We start from the raw sequence: 11,920 nt of genomic DNA, 5'->3' as shown, positions 1-11,920 counted from the left end.
AAAAGAAAATCAACAGGTAAGGTTTTTCTTAAAAAAAAAAAAAAAAAAAAAAAGGAACACGAAAACTAAAGTGAGAGAGTGTGCTGAATCAGAGGAGATACCCGTATCTGAGTTTAAAATACTTTCGTTTTCCCTGCCTTCAAACAAATACAGTACGTAAAAAAAAAAAAAAAAAAAAAAAAACGAGATGGGAACAGAAGTGTACAGTACACAGGGGTCAAGAGTATTCACAAAGCATCATGTTCCAACGTGTTATTAGCACCATTACTCTTCCGCCACACTGTACTTCTGACTCTTTCCGTCATTCAGTTTTAATGGAAAAACACCATGAGTGTCGAGGCATTGTGGCACAGACCTGTCTGTGTGGGCAGGATTGTCTGTTACGCAGTTTTCATTAGTGTTCTTCCTTTCTCAGAGATAATGTTAAGAACATATCGGAGGGTAATGCCTTGATGAACAATTGTTTGTAATGACTCCCAGTGATGCGAATAAAAAAAGGCAAAGAGTTGCTCATACATTCACCTTGCCTGCCGAGGCTGACATGTCGCCGTCAGCTGAGAAGCAAGAAAATTAGGAAATAACAAGAATGCATTTGCAAAACTGACAGAGAGATTGCATTAAATCTTTTTAGCATATTTACTGTATATAACATTTGTAATGTAATATATATAGTCAACTTTTGTTCATATATATATTTATATATATATTTCTGCACTTCATCAATAGGGCTTACTTCCATTACACTAATTGAAAAAAAGATACCCTGCAGATAACACTGTCAGTAAGTAGGTGTGCGGGACAATCATTACAAAAACAGAGTGAACACAGACAGTGCTTGATTGTCTCACTAAATGTCTTCAGTGTGTCTTTAAGGAGCTTTCCAGAGATCCTTCAGCTGCTGCTCCTTTCAGGGCTGTGCTAAGTATAGTTTAGGAAAGGAAAGAGAGGAAAGGAGAGAAAAAGGGGGTTAAGGAAAAGAGGGGTAGAATATGGCGGACGAGGTTAAACTTTTGGGCAGCAGTGTGGACACCCGTAAATTGTTTTCTATTGTTTGTTTTTTTTAATTCCTTCCCTGCAACCCTGCCTTGAGGTCTCGCCATTGTTTGTCTTGGTTGGTGCAACAGAGACAAGGAGGGTGTGTATGTGCCTATATGTTTTCATGTGCATGTGTGTAAGTGTGCATGTATACATATGCATTGCCATGTTTGTTTGTTTTTTGTTTTTTTTTTACTGCGACTTCATCAGCTTTGAGCCATGAGGTAAATCCAGGAGACTTTCACCAGTTCCAGTTGCGGGGAGGGAGTCCGGGGCAGACCAGCGCCGTTTGCGATGACGTGGCTGCTCCTGAGGGGGGGGCTCTGCATCCTGAGCGCCAGGAGGGGCAGGCACCGACGGAGGTGGGTGGTGAGGAAGAGGGGGAGGGGGAGGGGGAGGTGGCATCTCGTCCCTGTACGAGCTGCTTGATTCTCCAGCGACCCTGGAGGGGAATTGCGTTCGATGGGACCTGGAGCTGGTACGCGCGTGTGTCCGGTGGGTTTGGTTGGCTGTTGGGGTGAGAGCCAGGCAAACATCCCCCTCCATGAGCTGGCGGCAGTGCAGGCCGTACAGCTGTGAGGTTCTCTGGGGACAGCAAGAAGACCAGCCTCGGTCCTGCACAAAGAACGGATACTCCACCAAGACCTTCAGTAACTCCTACACAAAACCACAACATAATTACACACTCAACCTCTGTCAGTTATTTATTAATACCACAATCTGTCTGAATCTGTCTGAGAAGATCAAGGTGAACTGCTGCTGCTGCATCTGGGACTGATATGCAATAAGTATCATTTTAATATGCAAGTATTTATTTCATGGAGAGGGTTTGTTACGGTAACTTGCAATAATCTGTGGATCATGTTTACAGTAAATGGCTGTGGATCACTCAAAGTCTATGCTATAATTTTGAACAATTTTACTACTTCAACTTTTTTGCCAGCAGCAGCTCTGTTATCTGACACATGCAGCCACTTGTATTGCGTGACCAGTGCACTTTGTTTTAACAGGAAAATCTCACAAAAAGTGAAGTTTGATTTCAGGATTAGCTGACCAAAGAGCTGTGTTTAATAACCCAACTCATCAAAGTTCATGAAAGTTATGCTAAAACTGTTTTCATCCCAAAGAAAATGATTGTGCTATGTTGCTCCAACATGTACAATGAACAACATGTATAATGCACCTCGTACAACCCCACTTCAAATACTTTGTCATCACGTATCGTTAAACATATTTACATTGGAAATATCTCAAACTGAAGCGTGTATCAGAAGAGGGAGCTGACCTGAGTGTTGAGGTCTGTGAGGTGGACATGAAGGTGACTGAAGCCCTGAGAACTGCTGGGGGAAATCAGCAGCACAGTGCAGGTGCTGAGGTGGAACTCCGGGGAGGTGTCGGCGCTCCTCAGGAAGTCCTCTGTCCGCAGCTCCTCCACCCGCTTCAACCTTCCGCTGGCCAACTCTATCAGAGACCCCTTGGTGAAGTGAGGTAGGAGCGTGGGGGGAGATGGGTGAAGGTCCGGGGATGAGGTGTGAATGTGGGAAGGAGATGACTCTCTCCCTTGATCTGTTGCTCTGTCCCGTCGTCTCTCTCGCGCGCCGTCTCTCTCTTGGTCGTGTTGAAGGTGCTTCTCTTTGTCTTTACCTCGTTCCCTGTCCCTTTGTGTGACCTTTTCTCTCTCTCTGTCCCGCTCTCTTTGTGACCTGTCATGGCTGTTGGGCAGACCAAGTGGGGAGTGTGTTCTAAGGTTGTGCTGCCTGTGGCCTGGCTCCCTGTGCAGGTTATACAGAGGTGATCCTGAGGGGCTGTACAGTGGAAAAGTCTGGCTTTGGGGGCTAGGGTGGCAAACCGATCCCAAAGAATAGTAAATTTGGGCTTCAGCTGGTGTAGCCCCTAGGGAATCTAATAGCCCCCCTCTACTGGGCCTGGGGACTGGCCCCAGGGGAAGGGGACTAGTGGAGAGTGGATTTGAGCTGGTCTTACCTATCCCATGTCTGACCTGCAGTGAGGAATGTATCTCAGGGCCCTCTTGAGCTTGGGAATCGGACAAAAAAAGCCCTCCAGAATGGACTCGGGAGTTTAGATCTTCCTGCTGTCTCCGTCCACCGTTGGTGTGAGAGCTGTGTGGACTGATGTCCAGCCTGATTCTGCTGCTATCATTTCCATATTCTCCTGTGAGCAGAGGCCTGGAAGTTGAAGCAGTCCTGCTGCCCGGCCCGTCCAGGCCGTTGGGCCTCTTGCCCAGGTACCGATGTCTAGCTTCAACCAAGTTCCGATCTGGAGCGTAGTGAGACTGGCTAAACAGGTACGACGGGGAGAAGAGAGAGGAGCTGTTTTCACGCCGGCCGCTGTTGATGTAGGACCACATCTCTCGGGAATCGGCCGGAAAGGGAGTCTTAAAGGAGGACGCAGAGGAGGAAGACGGGGACGGCGGCAAGGAAAGGGGGCTTTCCCCTCTAAGCCAGCTGGAGTGGTGGGGCAGGGGTAAGGAGAGAGCATCTTCTCTCCAGGCGGGAGACCCCGAGCTCCTCCTCTCGCCAACTGGGCCTGGAAAAAGGGGGAGAGAAACAGAGGGGGAGTAGCTAAAGTGCCAAGGTAGGGGCAGGGGGAGGCCCGGTGCTGGAGCAGGAAGAGGTGGAGGAGTATGTAGGAGATGCGGGTTTTGGTTAACAAGAGCTCGGTCCTTCTCAATGGCCTCCCTGCCTCCCTCTCCTCCCCCTACGATGGACCGACTCCGGAGCGGCACAGGGGGTTTAAACTCATCCAGGGGGATGTGGTGTTCAGTCGATCCTTGCCGAGACTCCCTTTTCTTGGGGGGGAGGCACTCTTGGCCGCGGTCAGGGCTGGGATTCATGGGTAGGCTCCAGCAGCAGTCGGGGGCCCCCTGTGCGTGGGTGTTGGCTAGGTCACATGGGCCTCACGGGAGAATGAGGGGCGCAGACAGAGGGGAAGGCTGCTACACAGCATCACTGTCAGATCACTGTTGATTCCTTTGTACTGAAGCACCACTCACCTACAGAGAGGACGGACAAGGACAGGAACAGAGATAAGGAAAAAGGAGAGAGAAGGGATCGTGTGTAGACATAGGAAAAGACAATCTGTCAGGTCCTGGCATCAGTTGTGGGTAAGACTAAGCTGTCAGTCTGGTCTGCAAACAAACATTCAGCTGAATCACACTCTCTATCACTCCCTCATATAAAGTACTTTAAAGGTTAGAAACTCTTAGCTTTCTGATTGCTGTCGCTAATTAGTCATTACCTCTGTGCACTGCGGTGGGACTGAAACTACCCAACTTACTCGTTTCATTCAAACACATAACTCCCACATGTGGGCTAAAAATATCATTTGCAGCCGATGGAGTTCAGAGGCAATGAATTTGGTGTGCCTTTAAAACACACACACACACACGCACACACAAAGTACTCGCAGCTGGAGAGTTTTCATCTCTGACTCTCTGGGGATGATTGGAAGATGTAGATATGTTTTTATACCACTTTCATGAGCCACCCCCGTGACACCTCCGGGTGTTCTCTGTGTTCTATAGAAGATTACTACTAGGCACCCCCCCCCCCCACCCCCTACCCAATTTTCTTTGAGGAACACACGGACAGCAGCAGACACGCAAATACTCCCTCAGGCGGCAGTACTTACTCCCCCGATGAAAGGCAAAGCTAGTCACCACCCACCCGAAAGCTGACAGAAGCACTGTTGATATTGCCACCAGTTGTTGTGGATGCAGGATCTGTGTCTTTGCATATTAATTGTGTCGCAGCACGGTTGTGGGAGAATGTGTCTGGAGCGTCCATACATGTTTGCCATGTTTGTGAGACTTTTTTTTATTTTTTTATTCTGGAGGAAATATGTGAATTTGTTTATTTGTTTGGGCATTTGTGTGTCTGTGTGTTTGTATTCGAATCCTCGAATGTGTCAGAGATTTTGCTGCCTCTTTTCATTCAGTGAGAAGTGCGGGGGAGCGCCACAAATTCTTTCTCCCAACATTTTTTTTTTTAAAAAGGAGCTCTTTTTGAAGTGACGGATGCCGCGCCGACAGCCCAGCTGTTCCCGCCACCGCCGCCACCAGCTCGCCAACACCACCATCACTGCTCCCGCCGCCGCCACAACACTACAGAACCATGCTGCCAATCAGCCCCGCACTCACCCGCACGTCTGTCTCAACAGCCTTCCAACTCCCTGCCGTCTCACCATCCGCCCCACTGTCGCCATGGCAACTGTATCCACACACACACATACAGTCAGCTATAGAGGTTAGATGGGGATACTCCATGGAGAGGCGGGTAAACTGTTGCTCATCAAGTGACTTGGTCCAAAAACAGAATAAGTGTTAGAGTGTAGCAAGCTGCTTGTACATCTGAGTGGAAAACTGAAGAGTGGGCGCTGAGAGGAGGGAGATTTATTCTCTGAGACACTGGCAGGACGGGTGTCATGGGAATAACACGGGAAATGTTTATTCAAATAAGTAACAGGCCAGTGAAAATGGTGGTGCTCTCATAAAAACTGACTGACTTTTTGGCACTTTTTTAACTCGTAGACAAAACAGATCCTTTTCTCCCCCTTGTGTGATAGGTGTGGTAATGGTTCATTGTCACACCTGTTCTGGCATTGCCCAGTACTTAGTCACTTCTGGAGTGACATATTTAATTGGGTTTCCAAACAAACAATATGAAACAAACTTACAGCCAGACTTCAACTTAGAGATATTTGGCGGCTCTGACTTTACGGCCCTTTCCCTCCCACCAGAAAAAAAAAAAAAAAAAAACAGGTTCCTGATGTGGGCATGGTTGCAGCAAAGAGATTGATATTGCTTAACTGGAAGTCTACAACACCATCATCTTTGAAAAGGTGGCTCAATGAAATGCATCTCATTGCTAAGGTGGAGCAGATTGGTTTTAGCAAATTTAGCAATTTCATTAAGGTGTGGAAACCCTTTCTGACATGAGACTTAACTGTATGCATGAATGGTCTGTGCTGCTATATAATATGTTGTCTACATTATGTGCAAACTCTGCTTTATATGGCATACTGACGGAGGACGCCCACCCATATATATGTGTTTTTTTTGTTTGGTTGTTTCTTTACCCAGGACAGTTTGTAAAAGAGGGCAACTTTCTTTTTTGAATTTCTCTTTGCCGTCTACAGGCAGCTTTGGATATCTAAATGTGTGGCCCTCACCTCTCTTTCTTTCTGTCATTTTGTGTAATACTGCTGGGTGTTCTTGTTTATCCTGTATGTCTGTGTTGTAAAGAAAGCTATAAAGTGTATTTTTATATATATATTAAAAAACAACAGCCACACTGGTTCATAAAAGCTTATTTCCTTAACATGATTTAAAAGCCAGGAATTCATTTATAAATGAGTCCTAAAAAGGTTTATTTTAAATGTAACATTTTATTTTTCATCGGGTAGTTATTTGATTGGCTTAACAATAAATTTACAAATACAAATGATTAAAATGATCATGATGATGACATATATCTGTTAATACTGTTTAAGAAAAACGCAATACAAATAAAATGAAAAATCCTGAAAATACGAAAACAAAAACGCAAAACACAGTTTACAAAAAGTCTGATTTAGTTTTGCTTTGACTGCAAAAGAACTTGTCAACAATCTGGTTTGAGTTTTTGTCCTCACATAATTCTCTCTGACACCCATGTCTGTAATCTGAAAGCTTTCATGAGAAAGGTTGTCAAAACAGACCTAATATAAACTTGCCAAAAAAAGTACAAGAAAACAAAGAACACAATAGTGCATGTGGAGGAGTTAGCAGAGAAATGTCTTCTAACAGAACACTCCTACACTGTGCAGACAGACATGCAAACAGAACTGCAGTTTAGCTGGGGATTTTGTTCTCTTCGCATTTATAAATAAAATCACACTTTTTAAAGCATTCATGCAAATCCTCTCAAAAGTTCTTCAACATGTTCTGATACTTTTTTTTTTTTTTTAAATTAAATTGTGTTTTGAATATAAACATTTTTGAAAAATCAATCTGCCGCCCTCTATCTCATCCCGCCTTTACTTGACATGCATTTCTCGGGAGAACTATCCAACTAAACTCAGCACTCATGACTTCAAAACTAAAATACAGAAGTATAAAATAAAGTCTCAAGTTTGCATATTTCCGAATAGAGCAGCTCCAAATGAGAGCTTAAAGTTGGTCACTGCAACTGAAATCAGTCAACAGCAACCCTTTTTTTAGACGTGTGTTTAAACCAAACGAGCAGACAGGTTGAAGGAGTTTGTAGTTGTGATGTGAAGTGAGACTGACCTTAGTGCAGGCTGAGCAGGCGTCCCAGTGTTGGCACTCATTCATATTCCAGTCCTCCCAGAGGGTCAACCCACTCCTCAGCTCCTAACGGTGCTACACTGCTTCTCTCCAGCACCACCACCGCCAGCTACAACACCCGCAGAGAGCAGCAGCCTCCAGCTACACACTGCCTCTGATCTGTGTACGCATGAAATAACACCAGCGAGCCCACCAAACTGAGGGAAAGAACTGAGAGCCTGCTATCCGTCTCTGTGACTGTTGTGTACGTGAGTGTGTCTCAAGAGTGTGTGTGTGTGTGTGTGTGTGCTTGTGTGTGCAAAGGGCTGAGGAAATGAGTAATATCTAGCAGTGAGAAACATGTCTGCTATGCAGAGCCACACAGGCAGACCAGTTGCTGCTGCCGCCCACTTGCTTTAATCACTGTGAGTGATACAAACATGCATACAAACATAAATGCATGCACACAAACATACACACACTAACAGTCATGGATGCAGCACATAATAAAGATTATATACTGGACAGTATGTGCAGCCTTTGTACTGTCTGATGGTTTGGCTTTGTTTCAGCTGTTCAGTTAAACTTCTTGAAGAATTCATGGCTCCATCAGTATTCAATTCATAGTTGTACATTTGAGAGCGGACATACAAGAGAGGGAGAATTTAAGGGGAGGCAGAGAGACATTTGATGAAAGACAGGGAGGGACGTGGTAGGAGGCTCATCCTACACACTCTCAGACTTAGGCTTTTGGTTCTGCCTCTGACTCAAAACTAAACCTCATCAAGCACACACACACACACACGCAAAAAAACACACTCTTTCTAAAAAACCGACACGTTACTTACTCTTTTTGTTTCTCTGGAGCTTCATCTGAATTGGTGTCAGTTGTTCTCATCAAAGCCCTTTTTTGACTTGCTGTTTTTTTTTAAAGAGCTCTTACCAATGAATATGATTTGACTACTTTATGCCTGCGCACATACAAACACATGAAAAAATAAAACACAGTCGCGCAGGTTCATACGCTAACAGAGGAGCTGTGAATGATTTGCTTCAGTGATTCAGTCAAGAGCAAACAGGAGTATGCTGGTATGGCTGGTACAATTTATAAGGACTTCATTTTTGTGAGAGCAGTGTCGCTTTTTCACTGCAAGAAATAAAAAAATAAAAAACTGTCAGTAGGAGAAAAAATAAAACTTTTCAAAAATCCCCCCAAAAAAATAGGCCCCAAGGTTGAAAACTGCAAAATCACCCATCTGCTCCCAGCCCAAAAAAAAAAAAAGCTTCAGAAAGGTTCGAAGGCTTATGTTAATTACCAGTGCAGAAATGTGATACAGGAACAAATTGGAGCAGAGTGGGAAAATTTAATTCAGAGGATTAAATGATGCAATCAAACCCTTACTGATGGTTAATTGTAAAAAGCAATCATTATTTTCTTTCATTACCACAAGAGCAATTTATCCGACGTTTCAAGCTCTGTGCAAAAACACAGACTTGCATCCATCAACAGTAAATGAGAAGTTAACCTTGTCCAACTTCTCAACCTCAATGAAATGGAAAGTTAATCAGACTTGGAGGTGTGTGCAGACACATCAGACTGAAGGCCACATCGAAACATCCTCAAAGCAAAGCAACAATTGCCAAGAAAGTCTCCTGTGACATTTAGGTGGAGATTACTTTGATTTCTCACAGCGAATTGCGTGTGCAGGCGATGTGTGCTGAGGCTGTGTGGGCATGAGCGCTGTCTGCTCTGCTGTAATTGTGTGGGTTCATTATGAGCATCACAATTACCAGAGTGTAAATTTACATATTCTTAAATCATGAAGCACTTTGGGTTCATATTTAAAAACCTCTGGGTTTTTTTTTTTGTTTGTTTGTTTTGTTTTTTTGTTGGTGTGTGTGTGTCACACTTTCTTGTTGAAAGGATTTACACATTAGAATATGCTTTCAGAGACGATAGGAGCACAGTCAATTCAATCTTTGACATATTCATAACTCTTCAACAAAGCGGATCAATGGGCCTGTGTTTCTTCATTACTCACACAGCTTCTTGAGAATCATACCATTGTTTATTTCACTGGTCTTATTATTTCTCAAAGTGTTTAAACCCTCAAGAATTATTTTAACAGGATATTTGCATGCATACAAAAAAAATGCTTCTAATATATCTCTCCATGAAAAAATGTGACGCAAAGCAACCCATCGCCTCTAATGCATCGGACACCATTTTTTGACTGATAATGCTGACACAAGGCATCACTCATTAATAACAAATATCTCCATTCAAACTTAAACTGGCAAATAAGAGAGTGCAAAGTGCTTCATATTGAATTTAATAACAGGATAAACATTATTGTAAAGATTTTATTGATTGAAGAATTTCAAGTAAATGAATTAAAATATATATTTATTTTTTTTCTAAATGTAATGTAACATGATCAACTCTGTCCTGTTACAGACAATTATTATATATTAAATGAATAACCTATCTTTAATATGAAGCTACATAAATCACAATACATTTAGGCCTAAAACTTCAGTCATATTGAGAGAGAGAGAGAGAGAGAGAGAGAGAGAGATAAAGACAGAAAGAGAGAGATAGAGAGAAATAGAGAGAATTTAGAGCGAAGACTGGGTTTATCAAAGGGTGTTTTCTACAATATGGAAATATAGAAATGACTGTTGTGCTCTTCTGAATGTATACTTTGATATTTTGCATATTGAACACACACACACACACACACACACACACAAGCAAACACAATTTGAAATCCAACAGCGCTGTCAATTATTGAAGGCACCATGCAGACATTTGATGCACTCTCTCTCTTCATCTCTTCCCCTCCGATTACTGTTTTAGTGTCCTTGTACTTTCTGATCCATCAGAAACACACACACACACTTTGATATTTTGAACACACACACACACACACACACACATCAACATGTGCTGGGTCAGGGCCTTGACAAGAACATTGACAGGACAGAAGCCAAACTAAAGTCTATACATTAAAGTAAGGGAGATGTAAAAAGAGGAAGAGGGGGTCAGAGGTGAGACATGAGAGCGTGGAGTCACTCATCAGATTACACTCAAAACGTCTCTACTTTTGGGCCTGTCTTTTTAGTCCAAAAAATCCCTTTAACGTTGTGTTATTGTTAGTCCTTTCCCCATGTGTAGCCTTGTGGGGGGGGGGGGGTCTGATCATGTTTCAGGCTTAGTGTGGGATCTATGATGGATGTCTGATGCAGCAGAAATTTGTTGCTGAATGTAACAGATCTGAACAGAAGGGGGGGGGGGGGGGGTAGAGGAGAATGGAGGAGGAGAGAGGGAGGGGGTAGAGGACACAGCAGACAGATAGAAAGCTAGACAGATAGATAAATATAGATAGATACATAGATGGACTGTGCAAAGAAGACAGATAGACAGAGTTGGAGTGTTGGAGGGAGGAGGAGGAGGGAGGAGGGAGGAGGAGGAAGGAGTACTACTCGCCCTGTGGTGGATTACTCTCTAAGGAGCCGGCTAAGCTGATAAAGGACAGGGTGATACGGGCGATAGCTTAATGGGCACAAGGCCAGGTCAGCCTGGTCACCGCTCTGACCCATTCTTCAACAGGATGAGCCAGCAGCCCTGCCTGCAACAGGCTCAACCACAATGAGGATGGGCTTATGGCTCAGGAATTACTATGAAACAGCCACACACTCACATATGAGTGCTCTCACACACTCACACACACACACACACACACACACACACACATTAGGACATAAACATGCAAAGCAAAGAACTTCTCAGTCCCAGGGGGATTCTTAGTGCGAATGTGCTCGCTCATAGACTCGAAAGGCACAAACTGACGTCAAGGAATAAGACTGAAAGTGAGCGCGGCAGATTGAACAGAATGTACGTCTGTTTGCGAAACATGGAAAGAAATAGCAGACAGAGGAGAAGAAAAGGAGCTGAAAGAAGAACAGTGAGAGAGATGCCGACAGGAAGGTGAGGCCTGTAATGTATTGCTGGGTTAATCCCTGTGAATCCTAACTTGTAAAGGCCTAAGGCAGGCTTAGTATAGTTCTGGGAGGAAATCCCCCTGTGTAGTGGTACAGGCCATTAGCCCCTAGGGTATAAATAGGGCAGCTATGGCTCCTTAAGCTGGCTTTTACGCAATATCAGTTAAAAATATGACTTGACTAATTACATGCAGGTCAGCCAGTCGGCAGAAGCAAAAAAATTCCTCCACCTTCTCTGACCACGGCCAGATTTCTGCAGTGTTCCCCTCTCCGTCTCTCTGCTGCTGTACATGCACAGACATATACTGCACATTACCAGCATGCACGCAGAGGTCAACAGGGAACAAGTTAGCATGGTAGTCTGCAAACCTTGTGGCTGACATTTCCTAACGCATTTCCTAACGCATTTCATAACGCGGGCGTTATGTTGTTGCCATTCATTGACATTTAAGTGTCTGCTAATGGGAATTTCTTTCTTCTTTTTTTTTGCACTTTTTCCCACGGCCTTAATCTGACAAAATGCCTGTCGTGCGGCTTCTGCAACCAGCGATAGTTACAAACACGCAGAGGGATGACTTCAGTTTCAATTCGTAA

The 11,920-nt window shown here is 44.0% G+C and overlaps 1 protein-coding gene across 4 annotated transcripts in view; it reads right to left on the bottom strand.

The window, feature by feature from the left end:
* Positions 1–33: 33 nt before the first annotated feature.
* LOC306834328 (uncharacterized protein) overlaps positions 34–11,920 on the bottom strand; it is a 79,792-nt gene continuing 67,905 nt past the window's right edge. For 2 of the 4 annotated variants that reach the window (XM_079360175.1, XM_079360176.1), the window contains 2 exons: positions 2,321–3,582; positions 34–1,692 (listed from right to left, as the gene is read on the bottom strand). In XM_079360175.1, the coding sequence (XP_079216301.1) occupies positions 1,228–1,692; positions 2,321–3,582 (1,727 nt within the window). In that variant the 3' untranslated portion in view covers positions 34–1,227. Of the gene's footprint in view, positions 1,693–2,320; positions 4,049–11,920 lie in introns of all 4 variants that reach the window. The other 2 variants (XM_079360177.1, XM_079360178.1) reach the window with 1 other exon arrangement.

The sequence above is a fragment of the Symphodus melops genome (genome assembly GCF_947650265.1).
Source record: "Symphodus melops genome assembly, chromosome: 13".
In the NCBI taxonomy this organism is placed as follows: domain Eukaryota; kingdom Metazoa; phylum Chordata; class Actinopteri; order Labriformes; family Labridae; genus Symphodus; species Symphodus melops.
The sequence above is the reverse complement of the archived record's forward strand: the minus strand, read 5'-3'. Positions and strand labels throughout refer to the sequence as shown.